Genomic DNA, 27,980 nt, shown 5'->3' with positions numbered 1-27,980 from the left:
AAAATATCAGACCAGTGTTTTCTGAATGTCTTTGTATAATTAAAAAAAAAAATACAAAAGATCATGAACTATATGTTTGTTCTCATTAAGATTCTCCCCTTCTTCCAAGAAAGAATTCTGGCTCCACCACTACATTGAAGTGAAAGTACTTCCAATTTCCTTTTCCACTTATTTATGAGAAATTCAGATTCATGTCATCCTGGTGTAGTTTTCAGAAGCTGTTATGATAATACAGGGCGTCCATTTCGATCTTCAGCCGAGAGATCGGGAGAAGCGTGGCGGGCGGCGCTGGCGGAGATGCCGACATTTGCGGCCTGTAATGCCCGTTTATGGACATATGGAGACATTTATATAAATATTGCAAAACGAGCACTAACCTGTGTTATAATTTATAATCTGTAATTCATCCAAGTTCTGACCTTATATATACAAAAAAATACGCTTTAAAAACAAAGTAAAGAGCCACAGATAATAAAACATTTTAATCATAGTTTTGACCAGTAACGTCCTGCTTAAGTTTATATCTTTGAAAGAGTTTTGTGTCGATGGGGTCGTTTGTAGGTTTCGAATGTGCAACACTGTATCAAGATTACGCTGTAGACGAAACCGTTAAAAGTCAATAGTGTTCGTGAGCTTCCTTGCAATCCGAAATCTCCGAGCTCGAGTTTTTTGTTCCTTCGCGACAGAGCTGTCAATGTAGTGGCGAGCAGATGTAAACCAAGAGCGGGTTAATTTCGTACTGTGCGCAAGAGTGTTATTATTGGTTACTTGTTTGTGTTATTGCAGTGTGTATGTGTGTTGTGTCAGTACGAGGATTGGAATGCCAGCCGCAAGGTTCATGTTACGAGGGGGCTGATAAGTTCTCGGCCCGACGCAGAAGGACTTTAGCTACAGGCACGAAAGTTTCAGGCTATTCAACGTATTCTCCCCGAAAGTCTACACACTTGGCACTTGATGGATATCAGTTTGAACAACTCTCATAACACAGATTAGTGCTCGTTTTGCAATATTTATAAATATCTGCATATGTCCATAAAAATAAGCGGGCATTACAGGCCGCAAATGTCGGCATCTCCGTCAGCGCCGCCCGCCACACTTCTCCCGATCTCTCGGCTGAAGATCGAAATGGACGCACGGTATAAGTAGATAACAACAAAAATTGGCAAGCCAGAATATTGGAGGGGAGGGGGGAGACTAGCTAACTACTGTACCTTCAGACATTCCTCTAGCATATTTTCGCTAATTGATCTTCATTAAGGGGTTGACAATATTTTATTTGTGGGAGGGGGCACAGTTTGTTTGAACACCTGAGTGCTGTAGGTCTGGCAGCAATGGTGAATCCGTTAATAACATAACCACCATAGATATTTTTCAAAAATATTCTGACAAAGATTCAGGTTTTCCAAGGGGATATTTTTTTATAGTGCAGAAACTTTCATGAATTTGCTGTTGTGTGTTTACATTTAAAGTCATGACTAAGCAGACAAATTAAGCTTTTATCAATGATCTGGAAATGTGGATTAATATAATAATGGATATTAAATCAAGACATTTATATTGTAAACAATCTGGAATATTAATAATAAAAGTACTTTCACATTTGCCTCTAGCAAGCTGTTGATTATATTTAATTCAGTTTACTTATATATTTTTCTCTAAGTAAAAAAAAAAAGGTAATATTTCTTCAATCCTTCACAGACCACATAATACATTATAAACTTGTTTAGAATATAATTGATGGTGCAAGGTTGGTATTGCTACTCCAACCATTTTTCGTCTTCTTCTTTTAAGAGAACCAAACCCAACAAGCCAACCTAACCACCATAGGTGTTTAAGTTGTGTGTGATAAGCGAGACTTCACCACAAAGCTACCAGAAAATGGCAATGCTTAAAACAGTTGCATCAGAAATCACTACCATAGTTCAACAGTTGTTCCTTCTTCCTTTGAGTACATCCTCAAAGCTGCACATTAGTAACGATCGGGGGAAGTGATAACAGTCAAGTTTGTATTTCTTTATTCATTGTCAGTATTCTGCCACTTTTGGCAAATCATGACAATGATGAAATTAACGAACATTCACAAAGAATGCTCAATGCCAGGATTTGATCCGGGGAAACTTGGTGGCCACAAACAGTGTCAAGATGGTATGCAATGTTTCCTCATTTTTAAATAAGTGATGTATGCCTCTCTTTAGGACTTTATCCGGTTTTACCATTTCTTGCATTTACAGATTTTTAAAAGAAATTTTTCACTAAAGTGGGGAATTAGGACTTACAACTCCTACTCCCTTTGTATGCTACATTTACTGAAGCATCTATGGACAATTAATACACATACACACAGTAAAGTACAAGTGATCTGTGTTTGTTCATCTTAAGAACCACGTTTTTTCTTCCAAAGTTATATCATTCCCACTTCTGTTTGTATGGAGAATGCACTTGCGATGTTTCTGTACATGTTGGCATGTGAATACTAAATGTTGCAAAACAAACAGAGTGGCCACCAAATTAGGCAGATGCAGATTTGCACTGATGTTGCATCCGGGAAAGCCCCCCCCCCAAAAAAAAGAAAAAAAGTATTTTTACATTCCTTCTTCACGGCAATGTTTCCTAAGTCTTCAGGCTTCCCAGAAAATCATGAAACTCCTATTTGCTGCTAGCCTTCCACTTTTCAATATTATCCTTTTGAGCTTTTTTTTTTTTTACCTTCCAACAGTTTTTTTTAAAGTTTTAAACTTTTTGGAAAGCCTGAAGGCCTAGGAAATTGGACAAATTGTTGACAATTTCAGTGTAAAATTGCCACCTGTGCTTTATCTGGAATTTTCTCAATAAATAAATAAATATTGTAAACAGGACAAAGGGAAGCAGCTGTAACATTATTCTTTGCCGCTAATTGTAAAGCAGAGGTTTGGAGACCATTTAAGAAAGTGGGAAAGGTAAAGCACAGACCAGAATCACCATTTTCCACATGATGCGGCAATATTCATCATACAGTGATCCCTAGAATATTGGTGCCACTTTGTGTCTCACAAAATGAGAACATCTATTGTCAACCTCTATGTATACTCAGTTGTATGTACAGTCATGGACACATCTGGGTTGTAACGATCACATTGAAAGTTAATGGAATTGTTACCACCCAGAAGTGTCAGTGACTCTACATGTTAACTAATCTCTATGTATACTCAGTTGTATGTACATGTAAACAATGTGGTAATAAATTCTCATTGTTAACTGTGTAGAATCCTCTTATCACAGTGTTGATTTACTTTGGGAATTTACATTATTCACCCACCACAAGTAAGCTTGCAGTCTTCTGAGTACCCAGGTACACACCTCACCATAGCTGGTGTTTGAAGCATTCATATGCAGAATTTCCATTATTAGGCAAAGATCAGAATTCAGGATGTTGAATCTTACTAGTTTTGTTGCATGTTTAATTACAAGAATCATTTTTTACAAAACTTTAATTTTGTAATACTAGGTTAAATTTTAAAGGTTACTGAATTCAGTATTGAAACAACACACTATCAGTTACTCTTGTCTTATTCTTCAGTGTCGTTTACACAAATTAACCACACGTTCATTCGGCATTATAGAATATATACAACATCCTTGAAGTCGCAAACTATTTTGTGAAATAGCATATTTTTACAAATGTTATACAAGATTGAGAATTACACTGCAGCACATACGCAGAAGTAGATTTTGATCTGATTTGTTGAGTTACTTTATGCAGATAGGCTAGTCGGGATTGCAGAAGTAAATGTCAAAGTTAATGAGTTCCAAGAGTCTGCAGTTTGCCACATCCTGTTAAACAATAGTAATTGTATCACAATATGGTTTAAAAACTTGGCGTTAGAAACATGTAATATGTAGGGGCATGCATATTTCGTTTTTGACGAAAAAATGAAATTTGAAAAAACACATTGTAGTGTTAATTTTTCATGTTTTTGAAAGGTGTGAGATGCATTTTGTGACCATATTTTGTCACGAAATAATGCGAAATGAACTGCAAAAAGCGAAATGAACTCTTAAACACGAAATTTAGGGTTTATTCACCGACGCAACACCTTCCGAGGTCGGAATTATCCTGAGAGTTATGCAATTCCCGGAAAATTGATTAATTCTGCTGTAAATATTGGAGAAGCAAAAATGGACTCCTTTACACAGAAATAAACTTAATACTCTGATAACTACATAAATGGGCTATTAGAAGTTAAATGTTAATTCTGTGGAATAAGTGTAGTTTTTAAATCAAATTTAGGATTATATTCACAATTTTAAAACCAAAATGTCTTTTTATATACCACTTTTCATCCAATTTTTCACCGCTATAACACCGATATTTTATTTTATTTACCGCTTTTGAACCCGAAATTGACTCAGTTTTTGTACCGAAATTTTGCTTTTTTATTTACCAAAAATATGTGCCTCTAGTAATATGTGATCTTGCTTCATAAAACAGATTGTGACTTCTGGGACATCTTGTGCATCGCAGAACACAGAAAAGTTAACAGCAAATTTGTATTTTGACACTTTAAGAGCTTTTGAAACTTTTTTCTTTAAAGAATAAAATCACACTAAATGAATAATTTGAATTTTATTAAGTACAATACAGACACAACTGATCGAGAGGAAAGATAATTGGAGTTTCAAACAAGCAGACTCTTCATGTTTTTTTTTATTTATTTATTTTTTTTTTACTTGCCGATGAGGTCCCTGAGCAATCATTCAAACACACATTCTCTTGACACACACACACACACATATTTGCATTCACTCAATTTATCACCGCTCACAACGTGCACACAAACATGTTCCGAAACAAAAAAAAAAATGACGAACGGGTAGAAGAAAAGAAAATGGTTAAGACTAGAGTAGTTGCTAAGAATTGACTTCAGTAATCCACAACTATGTTTCTCTGAGAGTGTAACCACCAATTCTAACAAATCATATACCATCTCTGTTACGTTTAACATTCATTCAATCAAAATTTATTTTTAAGATGTGACCAACTCTCTTGTTTTTGTTTTTTTTTGCAAACATGAAATGGTTGTTGATAACAGGGGCTTAGGACTTGAACACATGCAAGTCTTGTGAATATAAATATTTTAAATTTAACAAACATTACATGGTGATGGAGGGAAAGAGTAGTAATTTAACATGTTCAGACATTGCTCACAAAGGAAGTGTTGGAAAATATTCAAAATTTACTTCATAAATTTTTGTGCATCAGAGTATAACTCAAAAATGACTAAAAATATGTTTCAATCAAAATTTTAATGATTCGTCAATTATTTGCATAGCCAATTAGATGCAATGAAAAATATGAAATTATCACATGCATACAAGCCCAGTTTCCCCTGCCGTAATAACATATAAAATATCTGAATATATATGTTTTCTTTCAAACAGGTTTTATGCAAACACAATCGAAGGTAGAAAAAATGTTGTCCAGCAACATAAAATATCTTCCCTATAAAACAAATCTTTGCACAAGTGTAAAAAAAAGCACACATATTCATCATCCTGCCAAAAAAATGAAACAGTCTTTTTTTAATAACAGTCAGCTGCTTACATAATACCAAAAAAAGCACATCCATTCAACATTCTACAAAACTGATGAAAAAAAAACATTTCTTATGCATTGCAAATAATTATTAAATGAACTCACTCCAGAACTATTTTTTTCCAGCAAAAACTTTGCCCAGGTTCATACAGCAAGAACAATGCCATCACAGTTCATTTAATGTCACCCACTTACTTTAGATGAGGTCTTAACCAACAAGCTATACAGCTAAAAATTCATCTTTTTAACATGTTGATACATGGCTGAAGTAACAACAGTTCATAAAAAAACTCTTCTCGTACAAGTTTGGAAGTTAACATCACTCATCACACTTTTCTTAATATCACTTATAATTCTCTATTACTATTAACTCCCCCCCCACACAAAGTCAAAATGAATATTCTGTATTTAAAGAAGTGATAAATTCACCTGTAAAAACTGGAAGGTAGGGAGTGTTTCACATTAAATATTCCTGGAAAAACGAATTTCAAATGCTCCTAAATTTAATTACTGTAAAGAAACTATAAACTTGAGCAGAATAACAATAACGTTCACTTTCATTTACTCATGTCAGAAAAAAAAAACATTGTTATGTTAAAATTCAGCTTTACAGGTGTTAACAAAATTTATTTGAAGGACATGTTGACATACAAAAATGGCACGTTTTTCTCTTTTTCTTTTAGTACTACAAATTAAGTGATGTATGCTTTTTTTCCTCAATACACCACTACTAACATAACGAATATTCTATATGAAAACATTGTTTAAAAGAAACTTTGCTGTCTGGTTGGCTTCATAATACATAAAAACCATTTTCAACATTTTTTTTATAATTCAACTAAAATATTTAAGATGGAAAAAATATAAAAAATCAACTCCCTTTCCATAATCACAAAAAACAGTATGCCCTAAGTTCTATTTTGAACTCCAGATATAATGGCAAAACACTATTTAGAGCATGCATTTTTTTCTTTAACTCAACAAAATATAACAACAGTTTTTTTTTTGGATAAAATATTGCAAGTTACAGACATGACACGCTCAACATCATGAGCATTTTTTTTAACTACTAAAATATTCAATTATAACTGAATGAGTCATTTCAGTTTTATACTTCTGTGCTTTAATTATTTTTTCCCTCTTTGAACATAACTAAGATTTTGCTAACTTTTTTTTTTCTCGAGAATGCCAAGACAGTCTACATCAATATGTACTCAACAAGTACTAATTTTATTTACATATGCACAGGGACTGCTCTGACGTATGAAGATAAACTGAAAGGAGATTTTCTTTTTTGCTTCAACAAATGATTAATAATTCCAAGAGCAACTGCTCATACAACTTACTTCAGCAAGTGCAAATTCCACGATACAAAATGGGTTTCTAATCAAGAGACTATTATTGGCTAAAGTAATCTCCTTGCTTTTTTTTAATAATAAAAAAAAGATCGAACATTAGTGAAAAGAATGAAAAAAAAACACGAGGATTTTTTTTTCTCGTCAAGATGGCTACATGTCTTTGTTTCTAGTGAACAGGGTACATGGCTATTTTTTTTTCTTCTTTCAAACCTCTTCCTTTCAAAAATATTCAGACTCTACCAGAAGGTGTAACCTCCATCGGATCCTCCTGCAAGAAAAGATCCTTTCTTCTGGCTGAGAGCTACATTGTGGCCGGCCATGGCTGCCAACTGAGCTGCGTTTGCAGCAACACCTGGTGGTGGTGGTGGCATAACGGGCTGACCAATACCGTCAAAACGTGCTCCAGCATCAAAACCATTCTGTAATAAGAAGAATGTGAATGTTATGTACCATGCCACAAGAAACTACATTACCTCTATTGCAGTACGGAAACGAGACAGATTGATTGGAAATCCATCAGTAATGGTCAACATAGGTATAATAATTATTTTTACTTATCTGATACATACCCTTTAATTTAGTGCAAAATTCCACCAATTTGTTTTTGATTTTATGAATATTAACATGTAATTCATATGTAAAATATTTTTGGGGGATAATAAGCCACTTATGTTCAAAAATTGGAATTTTATATCAGATTAGCCCAAGCAAATAAATTCCATGCCACGTTATTCACGTTCTCCACAGTTTTAAGTTTTGCATTGGTCTGGATACTCGTCCAATGATAGATCAGTTAGAAATGTTGTGGAGACGTAAGCATAGTATTGCCACCTCAGTGGATGAGGGCTTGATTCTTGATTTTTACTCCCAAACATTTCTTTTCTTCATCAATTTCTGGTAATCATCATTCAACTCTACACCTAATCATGTTGAAAACAATATAAATTGTTAAGAACAAACGGTATTCAAAAAACCAATTAAGTCAAAATCTTGCAAGACTAAGATCATGAGCTATTATTATAATTAATGTGCAATTGGAAACAAAAGGATGCTGCAAATATGAAATGAAAAAAAAAAAAATCTTTCCAAAAGTATCATCACTGAGCTTCTTTTATAGATTAATGTACCAAAAGCATGGTTATTAAATTGTAAATTTTAAAAAAATCTGATGCAATGCACTTTCATTAACGACTGTAAAGTATAGAAAGCAAACGAGGTGAAAACATAGATGCTACACCCACATTTAAAATATTGAACTGTGTTTTCTCTATATTTAGTATGTGAATTACATGTTGCCTATTGTACCAATAAGTATGCTGATTCTTAACACAATGATTGTCATACTGGAAAAAAAACTTTCCATGGGGCCACATTGTTTCATTACAAAAATGTAATAAACACTTAAAAAACTCCGTTCACCGGGAAAGACAAGCGCTGATGCCGGGCCGCTTGCTGCTGAGTCTCGTAGCGAATGTCAGGGAATGCTCTGTAGTAAGATTTCCACAAACCAACAGCATAAAAGTGTGAGCTATATATGCTTCACGATGCCCCAGGCTCAAAACTAGTGTGAGTTAAATACAACTCGCATGCCAGTTAATGTGTTAACAGGGTGGCCACTGTAGGACCATGATAAAATTCAAGTATAATTCCCGGTTTTCAAGCCTTTTTACTCTATTTCAACCTTACATGTTACCGCCTCTCACCCCTCCCCCCCAACACACACACAAATAGGTCTATATTAACAATATAAAGGGTCTGTGAGATTCCAGTGTATCCAAAACTTCTAATTCAATTAAATGGCATATATACTATTTAAAATATTTAATTTAAGGTGCGGAGTTTACATTTGCCACTTCATATACTCAGATTCGAAATACATATATTTACAAACATTGTGGGATATAGTCTACAAATCTATGAAAAATTATAAATTGTGAAAGAATTTCAAACTCAAATTTACCTAATCAACTTCAAGATATATTATCTTGCAATAATCTTTTCCCTTTCAGATAGATTGTTCTGCAAAAGACACTAACAAAGTAAAAAAGACAGATTTCCCTTATATTTTCCACAGCTTCCTCTGTAAAAATGAAAGCTACACTGTGAAAAACTTGCCTTGGGGCAATAATTCATGCATAATTCCCAGTGAGTAGCCACCCTGGTTAAAAACAAACAAAAAACATATCCAAGCAAAATAAATTATACTCACTGGTATCATTACTGTTGATCTAAGTGGAGCTGGTTGTACACCGGGATATGTATAGCTCAACGAGGGATAGTACGCTTGCATGGGACTATATGCAGGATAACCCAAAGGATAACCAGCAGCTGTAGGGTAACCTTGAGCATATACTGAAGTAGCTGTTGTTGGAGGATAAACCTAGAATATACAATAAAGCAAGGAAATCATTAGCAACAGAGTATTGATTACGTAGATAAAATTCAAGCACATGAAATTTCACGCACAAAAAAAAAAAAAAATCTTACATTAGGTACATTACCATTATCTCAAAAGACAAACATAAAGTACAACTCTCAAATTTGAAAATGTAAAATGAAAAGGTAAATCTTGCAGTGTTGCAATTTTCAGCACCTTAAAGAAATACTTGAAATTATAACATACTGAAAAGTTTTGTGGAAACTGACTCAACAAGACAAAAAGCCTAAGCCTTTTACATCTGTGCCTATGTTCTACCAATGAGTTACCAATCCAGCTTCTTGCTTCCCCCAAAATAAATACAACTCCACACCAGACACTACTTCATAAAGTACAAAAACTGCTTCTGTATGCCTTCATCCAGTCACAGACACTTAATCTCGCCTGCATTTGGGTGTTATTTGTGAGTGTTCGTTCATCAATTCCCACTGATCTTCATTGTCAGAATTAGTCAAAAGAGGTTGAGAAGTGATTTAAAATAACAAAAACATGAAACATTTAATATTCAAGATACCATACCCACCATGCACCTACTCAAAAAAACATGCATGGTGTCACCTCAATAATAAAGACCATGTAATATACAAACAAATCATTCACCATACAAATCTGTCAGTGGTTAACAAGCAATCTACACGGTGATTCAAAAGTCTCCATATATAGGAAAATTGATCTTACTGATCAGTTTTACAAAATGTGCTCAACGTGTCCACCAACCCGAGAAATGTCAATTCAGACTTCTTGGTTCTTTTTACAATATGCCTAGTTAATGCGCTCTCAAAGAAGTGAGACTAGTCCGAGAAAGAAACGGACTAAAAGACAAGTGTCCGAGATTCTCTATCTTGTTCGAGACTTTGTAGCTATTTTGAAAAATCTACCTGATTGAGATAGTTTGTAATTTTCCTATGTATGGAGAGACTTTAATCACTCTGTATTGGGGAACAAACCGTTTTAAGGAAGCCATGCATGCAAACAATGCCTACACAAAGCAATTTACAACATGAAGAGCAGCAGCTTAGGAGAAGGAAGGTACATGAAAGCAACTTCTTACCTGCTGGCCAACAACTGGATGCGTGAGGGATTGATCGTATGTTGGAGGAGGCCCCTGAGCGGCAGCAGCAGCATACAACTGGGCCTGTCCTGGGAACACTCCATATGGACTCGCTCCTGGAACTGCAAACACTTTTGTTACGTTAAATCTCAATTTTGAAAAACTTTCACAGTAAAGATTCCCATGCACACAATACAAGACAGCTAGCATGCTTCCAGAACATCAAAACACCTCAAAATGTTAGATAACTCATAGCATACGTATAAATTATTTTCAAAGCTGTCACATGCTTTGGAATAAAAGTATAATATACTTGCAACTATTTCATGAATAGTGACAAAACACTTAATAGTTTACAAAATGAGGTAAAGCCATCCCTCTGTTCACTGCACTGAACACATAGGGGATATTGAAGTAGGGTTCCACACTAGAGTATTGCAATGAGACCTCTTCGCTCACCATGACATCATGACTGAATAACACTCGACCTGGCAAAACTAGCAGCATACACTCGAAGCCCAGTAGTACATGTATAACCGTCATTTGTCCATGGTAGTAAGCCCTAAATTAATCTATCGTGAAGTCAATACAGTGATATATGAAAATGAAATACTCCCTCTGTCCCATAATTATAGTCCGGTATGCCAAAATGATAACTTTTATTTATGTTATTTTGGATACTTGATCGGCCAATTTGTACTGATCCTTGAGTAATAACGTTGTATGACTCAATTTCTTCTTCTGTATACACAAATGTCACAGTTTGAATATCGGACAAGTATTTTGGGACAACAAACAAAAGTGTACCGGACAATAATTATGGGACAGAGGGAGTAGATGATTGTGAACTGAAACTATCAGGGTGGATATTTTACATATATGATTGTCAGATTGAAATATCCAATTGTATACGCTAGAGGGTGGGAGACTAAAACGATTACGAGCGAAAGTGGTCTCATGCAGTACTCTATTACACAGTTAAAGTGACCAAAAAAAATTGACAGTGAAAATGAAACACCTAATGCATGCCATTTCCAAAATTGTCATAAATTAAAATCTTTATACATTTTTTTACACAAGTAAGAAAATAAATCAGGCTCCAGAAAGGTATAGTGGTAATGTCATCACCTTGTACCTGGTGGAAGCACAAAGTGGTATAAATCCCACTTTCGACCCAGTTCTGATTAGCCTATCTGTGCATAAGGTGGACTTAAAAACAAAATCTCAAAAGAAGAGAAACTAAAACAAAAAACTACTTATATTTATCTTTTTTATGCATAACTATTTTAAGACATATGACAATCACGCTCGCAATGTATTAAAACAAATCTTGTTACCACATAATTACAGAACTCACTTTAAATAATGAAATGAAATATTAACTAACTCCTGCTAAACAAAAGAATAAGAAACATTTAGTTCTATGCTATCACCACCACTAGCATAGGAATGAATTCTCAATGCATTAAGCACACATGGCTTCAACATATGTCAAAGCTTATATGGACACACACAATATGTATAAACAATGCAATCACCCCTACTGAAGTGCACAATTGAAATGGAAAATGCAGTTTATATTTATCAAATATGCCATGCAATAAGTATATGAACATTACTTTGATCATGATGCTCAAGATAAGTGAAAAGTTTTATTGAAACAGATCAAGAAACAGACAAAAAAAATGCATTTATCGAAGTTATTCACAATAACATCCTTGTTACCACATTCAATCATTAATGTGTAATACACTAATTGATCGACTGTGACAGCAATCTTCTTGGATAGAAGAAAATAAACTGCAGCTTTTTATATACATTAAAATGTATGTAAGTGGGTACTTTACCAAAAACAGAAAGTCAGGTAAATCCCAGGATTTCTGTAAGTTATCCAAATATCAAGTTATTGCATGTAAACAATTCCTTCTCCAGCCTTTTAGAATACTTCTTCCAATATACGAGGGGAGAGGGAGTGGCTGAAAAGTTTTGCCTGTTGATTAACATCCCTCTTATTTTATTTGCAGAGATTTCAGAACTTTGATGAGCGTTCCTCCATTCCTTACCTACAATGCCACGTAGCTTGAGTTGTTGTCATCTGCCCACGTGATCAGCAGTTGTGACCAAGATGGCAACTGGTATGGACGTACGGTTAAAGCAGAGAGCCGTAATCGAATTCTTGACGCTGGATGCAAGTTGTGTACAGTGAAGCCTGTGTGGACGAGAGTACCGTTCGAAGATGGGCCAACGCTGTCAAAGGAACAGAACAAAGCCATTCCAAGCTTACTGACAAGCCTCGTTCTGGAAGTCCAGTAACTGCCACCGACGTGACTCATCAAGAAGTGGTTGACAAGTTGATCCACGACAATCGACGAATCAAGCAGAAGGAGACTGCCCTCCAACTCGATATATCTAAGGAACAAGTCGGGTTCATAATCAGGGAACTTTTGAAGTACCGCAAAGTGTGCGCAAGAAGGGTTTCAAGGATGCTGTCAGATGAGATGGTCACGAGGAAAATCTAGATGATACAAGGCTGAGGGCAATGCTTCCCTTGGCAAAATTGTCACAGGGGATGAATCGTGGGTACACCACTATGACCAAATGATGAAGAGGCAGTCCATGGAGTAGTCTCCAAAGTTCTCCCACTCCAAAAAAATTCAAGGTCTGTGCATCTGCGGGAAAATTCATGCTGACCATTTTTCAATGTGAATGGTGTTGTCCACACAGAGTTTCTTTCCAAGGGTACCACCGTGAACTTAGAGCGGTACATCGAAACCCTAAGAGAAGCTAAAGGCTCGACTGAGATGCGTCAGGCCTGACAATGGAACCTCTCTTCTTCTCCATGACAACACTAGACCCCACACCAGCAAGTTGACCGATGCAATATTGAAGCTTGGATACACTGTCCTCCCACACACCCCATACAGCTCTGATCTTGCACCCTGTGACTTCTACATCTTTCCTAAACTGAAGGAACACCTTAAAGGAAACCACTACTCATCAGATGAGGACGTCCAGTGTGCTGTGCGATCGAGGTGGGCCTCCAAAGGCAAGGATTTCTACTGTGATGCCATGGAAGGACTGGTGCGCCGTTGGAGGAAGTGCGTGGAAGTGGATGGTGACTATGTGGAGAAGTGATGTTCCAGAACTGAAGCCAAGATGTCAATGTACACATTGCTTTTTATTTGATTAAATTCTCTTCACTATAACCAGATATATTAATCAACAGGCAAAACTTTTCAGCCCACCCTTGTACATATATCCCTTTCAAAGTACACTTAACATAGAAATCACCTTATTTTTTTGCTGAAGAAATTCACTCTGTGAGACTTGATATAATTAGTCTGCTTCTGGTGCATAAGGTTGTATCTCATAAACCCATAGAATCAGAAACAGACTTGAAGGGTAAGGTGCAAATGAAACATGTAATCAATGGAAATCTGACTTGAAGCCAGTGATTACAAGATTACATTGTTGACTAACATGCTATTAGGGAAACTCTTATTGGGTCAGGATGAGAGGTAGTTTCCTTCATTGCGTAAGGAGTCGAGAGAGAGCCAGGTAGGTATTCCGGAAATTTACATGGCACTTTAGAAAATATTACCTTTATAGGCACACTATACATAATAAGGGTAGCTACTTTAAGATCCAGATAAAATAATTCAGGTTTTCAAGCAAATTTTCCATAAATTAATTGGTACTAAAATTGCATGCTACATATTTATGAATAGTTCCTTATAGTCACAGACACTTATGAAGTGTAATGATCCCATTTACTTTCAATGGAATCGTTACAATCCAGAAGTGTGTGTTGATTTGATTTGGTGTTGTAAGTCTACTTTATGCACAGAATGGCTAATCGGGACTGGACCTACAGTTTAAAGTGGGATCCGAACCACTATGTCTTCACTGGGTATCGAACCAGGACCCCTTGAATACAAGGCAACAATGCTACCACTTTGCCATCGGGGAGGCTAGACGAGTCCATGACCATACATCTTACAAACTATGTAAATATCTTAAATACATAAAATTTGTACAAATGACTGTGCGACGATGTTCAAGAAAACATTATTTGTATTGATTTCTTCATTATAAGTGCCAAAGTGCATTTCTACCATACGAAGTTTTAAAATGCAATTAATGCCTACCCAATTCTTTCTAGCCAGTGTTATTGAAGTGACCTTAGCAAAATTAGGATTTGTTTGTCTTCGGTTTTGTTTTTCCACCAGAAGAAAAAAAAAGCTAATGGACGTGTTAAAAAAAGACAGTAACAGAAAAATCTTAGAATCTGTATGAAAGTTAAGATTTCATAGAATTAATTTACCAGGTGTCAATATTTCATGCATAATCTCCAGAAATTAAGGAATTTCTCATCCACAGACTACCTGCTTATCCAACTTCACAAAGCCCATGAACAGAAGGAGGAAACACTGAAGAACTGGACGTTAAAAAATTACAAAATGTTGTTCCAATTGGTGAAAACTAAGTTAGAGAGAGAGCATTTTCACTCTCCATAAGAAAAATAAGAGTTGAAACACATTCATCAGTGATATTAGCATCTTTAAGATATGCTTATAACTTAAAGGGAAATCACACCCTAAAACTAGTTTTGCACCTGAAGAAAACTGTTTCTCACCCTTTGAATGAAATCTCTTCGAGATACACCAAAAAGCTACCACCATCCAAAATTGAATTGAACAACACAAGACCAAAAGAGATGAAGTGATATAAATACTTACCTCCATAAGCTGTGGGTGGAGCTGTAGGTACGAAACCTGTTGGTGGTTGGGCTGCACCTGGATATGCTGCAAAACAAAATCATCCCTCACAACAAGCAAACGAAAAAATAAATTTACAACACACCACAGCGCTCTCTTTTTTTTCCATATTTTTTGCATAATGATATATTCTCTCAAGCAGAAAAGCTCGGGGGTTATAAACAAGAAGTCTAACAAAGGCAAAGCAAGCAGGCACATGCCTGTTGGTATAAATGAGCCAAGCAGGCCATCTTTGTCGTAAATGTTTTGAAATCAGCTACTACTGAAATAACTTCAGAAATGAAACCAAAGAATTAAAAATGTTTCAACTTTAAAAAACAGTTGGAACTTGTGGGATTTTTCTGAAAATCCGCACATAATATATAATTCAAAGAAATAATTAATTAAAAAAATGGATAATAAAAACTGAAACTTTACTGATTTCTCTTCTTTTTATTTGGCAGAATGAATTCAAATATCCGGATTGTATATTTTTCTAGTTTTTCTGGGTGAGTAAACACATTTTCATTTTAAAAAAAAAAGAACAGAACTTGAAATAAAACAAGTTCCCCACAGCCTTACCCCTCAACAAATCAACATGTTATTGTATAAGTATCCCTTCCATTCATCTACTCTAGAAATCTGGCTTTGCATTAAGCGCGAGTGCATTTACAACCAAGCCACAAGACAGGAAAAGAACTGAAAGAAATAATAATCCAAAATCCTCAATGCACCAGACTGAACAAGCACAATCAAACTATAAAATGTCCATTACTACAGGAGGTGTGCACTAATGTTATAACTATAAAGATGCAATGCACTATAAAATAATGGAGAGAAACACCAACAGCCAAAGCAAAAAAAAAAAAAAAAAACTAACTACAACTTTTTTCGTAAACAAACTGTAAAATTAAATACCTGAAACTTGATAACACTTACTAGTACTACCACAAACACCATTCCATGCACATTATATACATTGTGGTTAAGTACTAGTGTCCTAGTAACACAAATAAATATTTAAAAATTCATGCATATGTAAAATCTACAAGGTAATTTTAAACATTCCTACAGTAAATGCATGCTCTACTCTACCATCAAAATACTACGCATGCACTAATTATATCACAGTACAAAAATATCAACATGCAAAGAAAGCAATATTGAAATAAAAATATGGCTGAACACATTAATTCATAACAATAAATCTATACGAGTAGGAATTCAAATACTATTGTGCAAAAAAAAAAAAATAGTTAGTTTAAAAAAAACTACAGAGCCTAACAATGAATTTTGTAACAGGCAGAAGAACCAGAACTGCCTTGCACTTCTGATTGATAACATACCCTTGATATTCAAACTTATTTTGGTCACATACTTAAAACATGGGGCAGGATAAATGTAGGTAACGTCACATGTAATGCATGCAATCTTTCAATCAACCACTAACATCAGTATATAACTATATCACTTTGCACTAGAATAATAAGAGATTTAGTTTTTTAACAGTGAATATAATAAATAACCCAAAAAAATCAAAAGACCTATCAACAATTCCACAATCAGCGAGACAGTGAAGTTAATTCTTTGAATGTTAACTTACATAAGCCTATCAGTATGTGTTCTTCACATCAAATGGAATTCTGATTTTTCTGCCAAAGGTCAGAGCCAAGGATCAGTGCCAAAAAACACTTGTGACATATTAAAACCCATCAAAACTACAGCAGTTTCAATTAGGAGTGCGAGAATGGAAGTCTCACAGATTCGTCTAACCAAAATTTATCTTTTGCATGTTATACCATACATCATGTGCTGTAGCCAGTGCCTGTATATATACAATGAGCAAGTGTCAGACAGGAAAAATTATTAAATTAGCTACAACTGAAAAAATAAATAATTACTTTCAGAACTTTTCTGCTACAGAATTCAAATTCAGGTCAGAATCCATTGGCAACAGCTTCGTGTTCACAGAACAAGGGCTGTGCGAAAGCAAGAAAAAAGTATTTTGCACATTTATGGTGCTTAAAGTTAAGAACAAAAGAGGTGGATTTCCAACACAAAACTTACTGCACGTGCCTCCAGTAAGAATGAAATACAGATAACCTTATCCTGGTTGGGAATCTAATTTTGGCTTTTCAAGCAATCTCAAATTTTATAGGTATTTTAAAAATGAGAACACGAATAGTGACTCTCTGATCATTAAGAATCTGGGTATAGGGGCTATCCACGAGTAAACAAAAACATATCGAACGGCACAATCGATTGTCGAACTGTAGCACAACTACTTCCGGTTCACGGCGGCCGGGTAATTCAAGCGCGTACTTGTGGCATTTCTTCTCGTTTTGTATACCGGATGAAATGGATCATATAAAAGCACTTGACGACGAGGAGAATAAGAGATAACAGGGCAAAGTAGAGGCCTTTGCATATCAATTGGATGAGCAACTAGGAAGTAATACGGCATTATTCCAGGATGAGATCCATTTGCTGATCGTAGTTTCATTGGCGATATTTGTAGCCTACATATTAAATAGAAAGTAATTTTTCCTACAGAGCGAGAGCGCTTAAATGCATACATTTATGTTTTAAGTGAAAAAGTGTGAGATGTACGGACATATAAAAAACGGAAAAAGGAGCTTCTTTTGTTCTTTCTTCAGTCAGGACGAGTCAGAGGGATGCGATAATGCACACTTGCTGGTTTCGTTCTCGTTTGAACGCAGAAATACAAAACGCTCATTGTTATTTTAAGTCAATTTTCTGCTATTTGTGTTAAACATGACGATGAAGATGAATTATAAACTGGAAAAATTAATGATGGGACAAACACAATGACACACCATTGCCTCACCATGGTGTTCAAACCTAGGACCTCTTCTCCATCAATGTTGATTTGATTGATTGAGTTGGTGTTTTAAGTCCACTTTGTGCACAGTAAGGCTAATCGGGACTGGACCTACAGTTTAAATTGGGATCCGAACCACAATATACCTCCACCGGGAATCGAACCCGGAACCCCTTGATTACAAGGTGACGAGGCTACCACTGCGCCATCGGGGAGACACTCTATCAATGTTGAAAAGATTTCCATTGCAAAAGACGAAAATTAATAATAGTACCCGCACTTAATTTTCTGGCTACACAAAAAAATTTCCTCTGGTTACACACACAAAAGAAAATCTGGTTACACAAAAATTTTATACAGTTCGTGTGTACTTCAAGAACTTAACGTGTAACCTATCTGGCCATGACCGAGCATCTTTTGAAAGGAAAAGTAATATTTTTGCTCATATCACTAAAACAGAGAGAAAATCGAGATTTGAATGATTTCTCTTCTACTTTTAATGAAGTGCAAATGGTGCGGGACGCAAAATTTTTGGTTCGGAAGGAAACAGGACGGGGTATTTTTAAAGTCCTGACGTTCAAAACGGGAAAAACAATGTTATTTCCCGACTAAATTGGGACATTATAGGAGCAGAAAATATTCAACATTACCCGATACTAAAAAAAATAAATAATTATACACACAATTTCACCCTCGGGTGATGATTTATTTTGCATTTCTGGAATAAAAACTGCTAATTTCAATAAATTTCGGACATTTAGTACAAAAAATTTGCAGGGAATAACTACTTTTAAACTATCATTTTTTCCGAAGTCTGGATTGGAATGTGTTTTTTTTTTTTTTTTTCTTCTTCTCGTTCCGTTGTCATTACTGCGCAGTCTACTCCTGCTAATGGTCTTCCAATTTTCACGCCTGACAGCTTGAATGCAATAATTTGGCACCTAGATCTCTAGGAAATGGATGAAGAGAGATCCGTGAAAGATTATTTAGCCCTGATCGTAGTTTACATCCTCCTCGTACACACCCATTCGTTCCTTTCATACATGACACAATCTCAGCTCCCTTTAGCGGCATGTTGTGAGCCTACGAACCGGAAGTTGTTGTGCTACAAGTATGGCGTCCGCGCGAAGGCACTTCCTTCCGGTGGATAGCCCCTATAGGAAATTTTTGTGTTTTTCCGCATCAAATTTCTGTCACCATTTTGGTAAATTTTGCAATGATGATTATAAATTTGATGAAAAGAATACCTGAAAGGATTTGAACCTTGAAGGTTCAATCACAAGATAAGTGTCAAATCACTCACCATGTTAGACCGATGAAGTGTGAGGAGACAGATATTAGGAACTAGAAAGGATCAATCTAAATGGGGTAGTGAACTAGATTGTGGTGCTGACTGCACCTCTTTCTTATAGTTGTGGGTAATTTTATGTAATCACACTAAGTCAACAACCATTATGTGTATACTGCACAGCAGTCTTACCACTGTTTTTGTGGCCGTACAACCAAATGAGGTGCATTATGAACCTTATTCTTTGTGCTTTTTCGTAAATAAAATTACACCCTATATTTCATCCCCAGGACATCAATGCCCAAATCAGGTCCGGACCATATTTTAGTTAACACCATCGAAGCTGTGAAAAATTCCATTCTTGCACTCCAGTCATGCATATCTCTCACATCTTATGACAAGAAAGTAACAGATTTCGCACTCAATTACTACACTATTTCTAGTGAAGGAGATTAGGCAGGCAGCTGGTACACGTAGAGGAAGAGTACGTTTAATATGATGTCACTTTCTAGAACAGCCAACGATATCCTTCCAAGAAAGATCCACAACAGGAAAGCTGAAAGGAATAATTAGCATGTTTACCCTGGACAAAGATATTTAATGTTTAACTTTCTCTCTAGTTCAGCCTGGTGTCAAAAAGCCTTATTTGATGTGGTCTTTGCCTATTATGATGCACATGAGAGGCTGTCTCTGAAATAAAAGATAACAGCGCAACTAAAAGATGCTGATGTTGCTGTGCCCTAACTTATCGTAAATGTACCACCTTCAGTATCCTTCAATACTGATTATTAATAACGTGCTCCGAGTTTATCGGTAATTCTGTGACACGCAACACAAGCTTTAACATAGTAGAGTAATACATTTAATAATTCACAAAAGTAAAACACAAACATATATACGATTAAGAACCTGAAGGGGTAAGCCAACAATACATGTAGACTGAGGTAATTTAACACCTTCATCAAATTCAGTGACGGCCTTAAAAAATTACAGGTAATTTTGAAAGGCTTCTTGCGAGACAGAACTTCTCCCACGGTATTAAACATTAGCTGCCAACAGTGGGCATGTTTTGCCCTTTTTACCCCCAATGGCCTCTTCATGCTAAATCTTGCCTACCCAGAGAGGTAACTGTTCTTGATACCAAGGTAGCCAATTGCCTTTTCCCCCCCCCCCCCACCTGCTTTATGTGGGGACAAGGCTGAAAAATTCTCACCTTAGATCAACCACACTGGTAATAGAACCCAGGCTTCCCAGGTGGCAGTCAGATGGCCTACCAAATAGACCAACAAGGCTATTTTCAAAACAAGATAAATGACAAATTGCAATATTTGAAGCTAGATCACTTCATTTGCATTCCTCTTAGACAAAGCAACCAACATGAAGTAAGCCTACTGAAAGAAAGAAGCAACTCTGCTAAATTGACCAATGCACAGATAATCTTTTCTGCATAAACTGTACGTGCTTTTTGGGCATCATAGTCCAAAATTTGATCATAAATTACACACAAATGCACCCTACTGCAAGCCCTGGGAACCTAATACTTGCTTATTCTAAGATACTTGCACAAGGAACAAGATCTATTATTAATGGGTTAAACATTTTAGTTGATTGCAGAATATCTGTACGTAAATATTGTGCTGCCAAACACTGAAGTGTAAGGTCTGTTGTAAACCTCTCTTAACTACCAAGATCATTCTTCCAGAGATCTGAAACACAGGTAGTGAATAAAAACTTGACTTCACTAACATTATCCACCATTCCTGTATGATCCCAAAATGCATAGAAATACAGGGTGATTCACAAGTACTCATACAAACATAGCACACTGTTATTTTCTTTCAGTTAGTGACACAATGGCATTGACGAAGGACGAATGCACACTAAGCTTATCGCTAAATTCAAGATGACAGGAAATGTGGTGGATGAGCCAAGCAGCGGCAGACTCTGTATGGCAACAGATGAGCCAAATTCGACAAGTTGGAACTCATGCATCACCTCAGTGAGGATGATCCAGACAGACGTCTGGAATTTTGTGAATGGGTACACTGGCAGCTCCGCGATGATCCCAACTTTACTCGTGCATCCTGTTTGCCAACGAGGCTAACTTTTACACCAGTGGTGAAGTCAATAACCAAAATGTCTGGTATGGGAGTGATATGAAAACCAATGGATCGATCTTCCAAAATGTAATGTGGTGAAAAAGTGATGGTCTAGTGCAGGGCTCGAAAAATTTCAGCTGTAAATTCTTATGCTGTAATATGTACGAAATTTGATGATTCTAGGTTCAAATTGCAGTACAGCGTAAGTTAGCAAATTATATTTTTTTAAAAAGCAACATTGTGAACATTCCAGACTGCCAGTAATAATTTCAGGCAACTTTGGGACAAGTTATTGGCCCCATCTTTAAAAACACAGAGAGATACCTTGGTATGCTCCAGGATACAGTGATCTTCTAAATGAAGATGGTGCATTTCCCTTCTTCTTTCAACAAGACACTCCTACTCGCAAAATGGTGCATGCATACAGCAGTGGATGGATGTCGAGTTTGACAATCACTAGATTGGCAACCACGAAGCCGTGGAATGGCCGCCACGCTTCCTGGACTTGACACAGCTGGAATTTTATCGGTGGGGTCACTTAAAGGCGACCATGAATTATAAGATTAGTGATGTTGGCTACTTTCGAAGCCATATTCTTCATGGATGTTCAAATATCTCTGGCAAGACACTGCACGCGTTGCAAGTTGAATAGGACAACTGCATTGACTAGTGCATTCACAACAATGGGGGTCATATTGTGTAATCACAAAACTGCCTTGTATGTTGTGTGTGGCGACTTTTGAATCACCATGTACAATTATTATTAGTTTCAGTTTACAAATTTTTAATCTGGGCTGAATATGGCTTTCACCTGGTCAAAGCTTGGTAAGTCGCCCTCCCCCCAATAATAGTCATTAGAGAATTGCACCTGGTAGTCATGCTGAAATTGTCACTTGATATGAAATCATTAAAAAAAATATCCTAAAATTCCTATAACTGAAATTCCCTTTCAGCAGACAACCCGGATAATGGCTAAAAAAAAATAAAAATAAAATAAAAACAATGAAAGGTTCTTTGTCGGGAAACTATGTAATTGCAGGAATTTCATTGCTTTTCAATAAGCCCTTAGCAATGGTAATTTTCTCCTGCTTGTATATCTTGCACCACAGGTCAGAACAATACTAATGAAGCTACCTCGAGATTAAATGTTACATACACCTCTCTAGAGTTGAAAAAAAAAACCTCCCCGTCTTTATTGAATTAAATTTCCACTGCAAATTGTATTAACAAAAAACGTTTTTACACATTCTAGGAGATATTTGGTATATCCAGCTTGGCCTTAAAAAAAAACTGCATGATGTTCTCATGAAAACATCATGCAGTCAATTCTGTCAAATTTCATGAAGCTGTTAGAATCAAGTTCAGTCTTCATCTAGTATTGTTTTCACATTCCTCACCAGATCTTAAAATTTTAACTGCTTTAGCAAGTATATTAGGGTTATTGAATGTGAAAATCTTCTGAGTTTTATTTGTTGATTTCTACATAATTAATTACAAATAAAGAACATATATGATGCTGAGATTCATGAAGCATGTTCACAATTTTCCACAAAATATTGTATACACATTAACCACGGGTAACTGTCATTGACAAGAACATAGGATAAAATAAATCTAATAGCTGAAGGGAGGAAAGAGGCCAGCATTCTACTATTCCATATAAACAGTTGCAAATACATGGGTAACAAAACTTACATACTTTTCACTGCAACATATATATATAAACAAAAAATATAGAATGGATGGGGGTGTGTTTATTTAAGATGGACACCTAATGGAGATGTAGACAGTAAGAAGTAAGCAATCCAGTAGCATCATGGACTTTGTAGGAAATTTTGATGTGGCAAAATAGAAAAAAAAAAAAGGCTTATCAAGTGAAGGCTAAGCTATATATATAGCTGTTAAAATTTCTTACATAGATCACACGTCTTGGACACTGCAACATTTCCTTGCTACAATTTACAATCCATAGAGCTACTTGCTAAGGAATATGTGTAAAAACTTCAACATATTTGAAGTAAATCAAGAACAGGGAGTAAATGTTATTAAAAGTTCGGAATTTGTCATTTCCATATATCTTCAAGCCAGATTGCAAAACTCATCTCATCATTCCTTGGAGATAGCCTACTGCCCAGCTTTGAAAATACATAATTATCTATTAACCTTTAGGAGCCCGATCGTCTCGATCGAGATGCTCTGTCACGGTCGTACTTTTTACGATATAACTATTTTTGGCTAGCATTTTGATTTTCTTTTTTCATATTGTTGTTAACATATGTATTTCACAGAAATTATTGTTCCAAGTTTTTTCTTTTCATGAAAATGGCGGGGAAATAGGCTGGAAAAAGGAGACTTCTTTCTTGAGCCTTTTTTATATCGGTACCCAAGGTAATTTCCATGTGCATGTTGACCTTTTCATTTCCTTTTTTCGAGGGGGCGAGGGAACCCAATGTTTTTTTAAAAAAATGATTTTGGGGGGATTCCCCTTTCCCCTCCATATATACGCCAAATGTGCATCAATTTTATATAGTCAATCTGTGATTCATTCCGCGTACAACGGTATATCATTCATCTCTCTAGGGCAATTATTGATTGATTGAGCTAGTGTTTAAGTCCACTTTATGCAGAGTAAGGCTAATTGGGACTGGACCTACAGTTTTTCAAGTGAGATCCGAACCACTACGCGCCTCCACCGGGTCTCGAACCCGGGACCCCTTGATCACAAGGAGACTACGCTATCACTACACTAACGAGGAGGCCCTCTCTAGGGCAATTAGCCTATGAGCTACAGTCATTTCAAGGTACCGCCACATTTTGAAACTTGAATCAGTGGTCCTGACCATTCCTTTTGGTGGTTCAACTCATGTTATATTGGTCATACGATACTAATGCACATATTTTTGTGTTTCTTACATGTCAGCGATAATTTCTATCTGCATGTTGACCTTTTCAGGGCCTTTTTTCGGGAGGCATTTTTTTTAGAAAAATAATTATTTTTTGGGGGATTCCCCCTTCCCTCCTCCATATATACGCCAGATGTACATAAATTTTATATCGTCTGAATCTGTGATTCATTCCGCATATAACGGTATATCATTCATCTCTCTAGGGCGATTACCCTCTGAGCTACAGTCATTTCAAGGTACCGCTGCATTTTGCTTGCATAAATGGCATGCTGACCATTCCTTTTGGTGGTACAACTCGCGTTACATTGGTCACAGGATAATAATGCAAATATTTTTGTGTTCCTCACATGTCAGCGATAATTTCCATGTGCATGTAGACACTGTCATGTACTTTTTTCCTTGGGGAGGGAGGAAATCCCCATTTTTCCGAAATTTTGGAATTTTGAGTGTTCTCCCCTCAACTGACACATATATGCCGAATTTGCATAAATTTTATAGTCTGAATCTCTGGTTCATTCCTCGTACAATGGTATATCAGACATCTCTCTAGGGCAATTAGCCTCCAATCTACACTACACTTTTTGCTCAAAATCGGCTTGGGCATCAAGGGGATGTCATTCCATGTGAAATCACCCAATTTTAAATCAATTGGTTGCTTGACCATTTTGTTAATTTTTTTATATTTTCACCATAGGTGGTCTTGCTAGTGACCTGCTCAAAAAGAATTTGTTTTTTCAAAAATCTTCCGCCATCTTGGATTTCTCCTCATTTTTCATCACTGCGGGAAGCAAAAATGAGTGTTTACAAGGGTTTTGAAAAAAGGTTGCTGTGTGATTTCTATTACAGATGGAATGTTCTAGTTTTCACTGCCTGAAAGTAGAGATTCTGGCCTTTCAGAAAATGTATATATATGTAAGGTAAGAATTAAGTAACTGGGACTTTAATGGGTTTCAATATAGCCATCGTAACGGGAAATTTTGCCAATTTTAAAGGTCTGTAAAATCAAAAGGGCTTGAAACCACAGGATGGAATTATTTTTGCAAGAACTATGAGTGGAAGGCTTTTCAGCCATGGTGAAACAAATCCGGGGTTGTAAGCCCTTCTGTCCGATTTTTAGTTCCGAAATCCGAAAATTTCCAAAATTTGTTGTATATATTATGTTATATTTCGCATACACTTGTTATGTATCAGAGTGGATGTATTAAGTAAGGTTTGATAGTATTGGATATTTATAAACCTTTAAGAAACATGTGCATGCAACTTGTATATACTTACTGACATAATAGTACTCTTGTTTGTTTACTAACATTTGTCTTCTCAATCCAAAAAGTGATTTTGATTTGATTTGATTTTTATTAACAAAAGCACACTAAGTATATATTGAAATATATCAACTAGTAACTAACTAGTTTATCTATTTTAATTTCTGTTTACCCTTATAAAATAACTAGATTATAAAATAATGGAAATCAGGTCACTTTAAGCCTATTTATTATTATGTTTTCACGATGTCATTTTTAGAGATATTTGACAGCCTGTAACATGAACATCGGTGTGAACCCCAAAATGAAATTGACAGGTTTTACTAAGTACTAGTAGGAGTATCCATGGCCAAAATTTCTAATTTTTGGCAGGTCCCCCTTTAGAGATATTTGACCTTGAAATTCACAAATTTTGGAAATTTTCGGATTTCAGAACTAAAAATCGGACAGAAGGGCTTACAACCCCGGATTTGTTTCACCATGGCTGAAAAGCCTTCCACTCATAGTTCTTGCAAAAATAATTCCATCCTGTGGTTTCAAGCCCTTTTGATTTTACAGACCTTTAAAATTGGCAAAATTTCCCGTTACGATGGCTATATTGAAACCCATTAAAGTCCCAGTTACTTAATTTTTACCTTACATATATATACATTTTCTGAAAGGCCAGAATCTCTACTTTCAGGCAGTGAAAACTAGAACATTCCATCTGTAATAGAAATCACACAGCAACCTTTTTTCAAAACCCTTGTAAACACTCATTTTTGCTTCCCGCAGTGATGAAAAATGAGCAGAAATCCAAGATGGCGGAAGATTTTTGAAAAAAAAAAATATTTTTGAGCGGGTCACTAGCAAGACCACCTATGGTGAAAATATAAAAAATTAACAAAATGGTCAAGCAACCACCTCTGGGTGATTTGACATGGAACGACTCGGGTTACATTTGAAAATTGCCTTGGGCTCCAAAAGGTTAAGGGTGGATTTACATACAATAAATCATGTTTTCACAAGAAAACTGTCAAGTGTCTTTTCAAGATCACTGCCAGTCTACAGTATGTAACCAACCTGAAAATTTCTCCCTTGGCCCTACCATGCTACTGGTAGCTTGCACACGACACTTTAGCATTGCAAATGACACTTTAGCAATCAATGATCTAAGCACTAAGGTTGCAGAAGTTTGATATATTTTAAAATCATTAACAAAGACGATGAATTGAAAAGAAAAAAAATTGAGTGAATTTGTTAATATTTCTCTATGAATAGCATAACACAATACTGTACAAAAATTGAATTACTTGGGAGGGGGAGATTGACTATAATAGATTATGCTTACATTCCTTTGTAAATATTTTGCACAAGTTAACTATTAGCATTGACTATTTCTATGCATCAATACAATTTACCAATAATCTTAAAACATTAGATATTCATTTGTGCATTTGAAACACATTTCTGTCGAAGCTGGCGCATAGAAAATCTCAAAAGTGTAATTTCTTTATCAGAATTCGAACCTAAGAGTATAAGCGCAATCCCTTTGTCTTTTTATCTAAAGTAAGTCCATTATCGATAAGGGGGACACCCTACTCATTTGATCGTAATCTCATTATGCTGCAGTGCCAATAATGTAATCATGTTGAATCTTGTCCATGAAACTAATTTAGATTCCAGCTTCTATAAATGTCATAATTCGAAATGCTTCGCAACATGTCACAATCACTGTAAATGGAGCCACTCACGAAAATATATATATATATAGGTGCAGCATGAAATTTTAATTACACAATACTACAAGCTCTTTCGTTTATTGTTAAATGACATTTAGTAAATTACAAACCGAGGACTAACGAGAGAGATCTGTTATGGATGATAAACATATTAGTATTGCCTTTCTATAATAGTTTTAAAAACAATGCAATTTACTCTACATCGCATTTTTGATAGATACGAGTACACCACCTATATTGCAGCAAACATGGCGGACACCAGAACTGCAAAAAATCTGCAATAACTCAGCTTATCGTCTTCTTTAACAAAGAATACAACTCATTTTCATTCCAAGTTACTGGAAATTTGCAGCGCAAAGAAATATATCATAAGTATTCTTTTATCCGCAGTTTCGTAAAACTAAAATGGAGGGCGAGCTAACTTATGCATAAATCCACATTAGTTAACATACAGAGGACGGGTCTCACTACAAAATATACGCATTATAGATAGTGGGTTATTCTACCGAAAATGTTCCTCAAAATATACATTACCTTTCTTGTCAGTCATCACAAGTATATGTCGTATATTTTATACTAAAACTTGAGCGCAATGTCAAATAGCATCCAACACTTAATGGCTGCTGAGAAATTCTCTTCTCCTCTCCCGTTTCTGAAACGGAAGTATTCGAATCTCGTATTCGCTCG

General features: G+C 35.8%; 1 protein-coding gene across 2 annotated transcripts; it reads right to left on the bottom strand.

The window, feature by feature from the left end:
• Positions 1-4,584: 4,584 nt before the first annotated feature.
• LOC146004315 (DAZ-associated protein 2) lies at positions 4,585-27,980 on the bottom strand. 2 transcript variants are annotated; one of them, XM_083143068.1, is made up of 5 exons: positions 27,828-27,980; positions 15,158-15,223; positions 10,419-10,549; positions 9,140-9,310; positions 4,585-7,349 (listed from the first exon to the last, which is right to left on the bottom strand). In XM_083143068.1, exons 1-5 carry the CDS (start codon positions 27,841-27,843, stop codon positions 7,167-7,169), a joined length of 567 nt encoding a protein of 188 aa, XP_082999194.1. In that variant the 5' UTR covers positions 27,844-27,980; the 3' UTR covers positions 4,585-7,166. The 2 variants fall into 2 exon arrangements, with proteins under 2 accessions (XP_082999194.1, XP_082999195.1); XM_083143069.1 differs by having other exon boundaries at positions 10,419-10,540.

The sequence above is a fragment of the Lepisma saccharinum genome, chromosome 21, assembly GCF_977018435.1.
Source record: "Lepisma saccharinum chromosome 21, izLepSacc3.1, whole genome shotgun sequence".
Lineage (NCBI taxonomy): Eukaryota > Metazoa > Arthropoda > Insecta > Zygentoma > Lepismatidae > Lepisma > Lepisma saccharinum.
The sequence above is the reverse complement of the archived record's forward strand: the minus strand, read 5'-3'. Positions and strand labels throughout refer to the sequence as shown.

Bases quoted from the DNA above. Each gene is read 5' to 3' on its own strand.
- LOC146004315 (XM_083143068.1), bottom strand. The intron at 10,550-15,157 runs GTAAGTATTTAT...ACGTAACAAAAG, and splicing joins TCCACCCACAGCTTATGGAG to TGTTTGCAGTTCCAGGAGCG. The intron at 9,311-10,418 runs GTAAGAAGTTGC...TGTATATTCTAG, and splicing joins ATCCAGTTGTTGGCCAGCAG to GTTTATCCTCCAACAACAGC.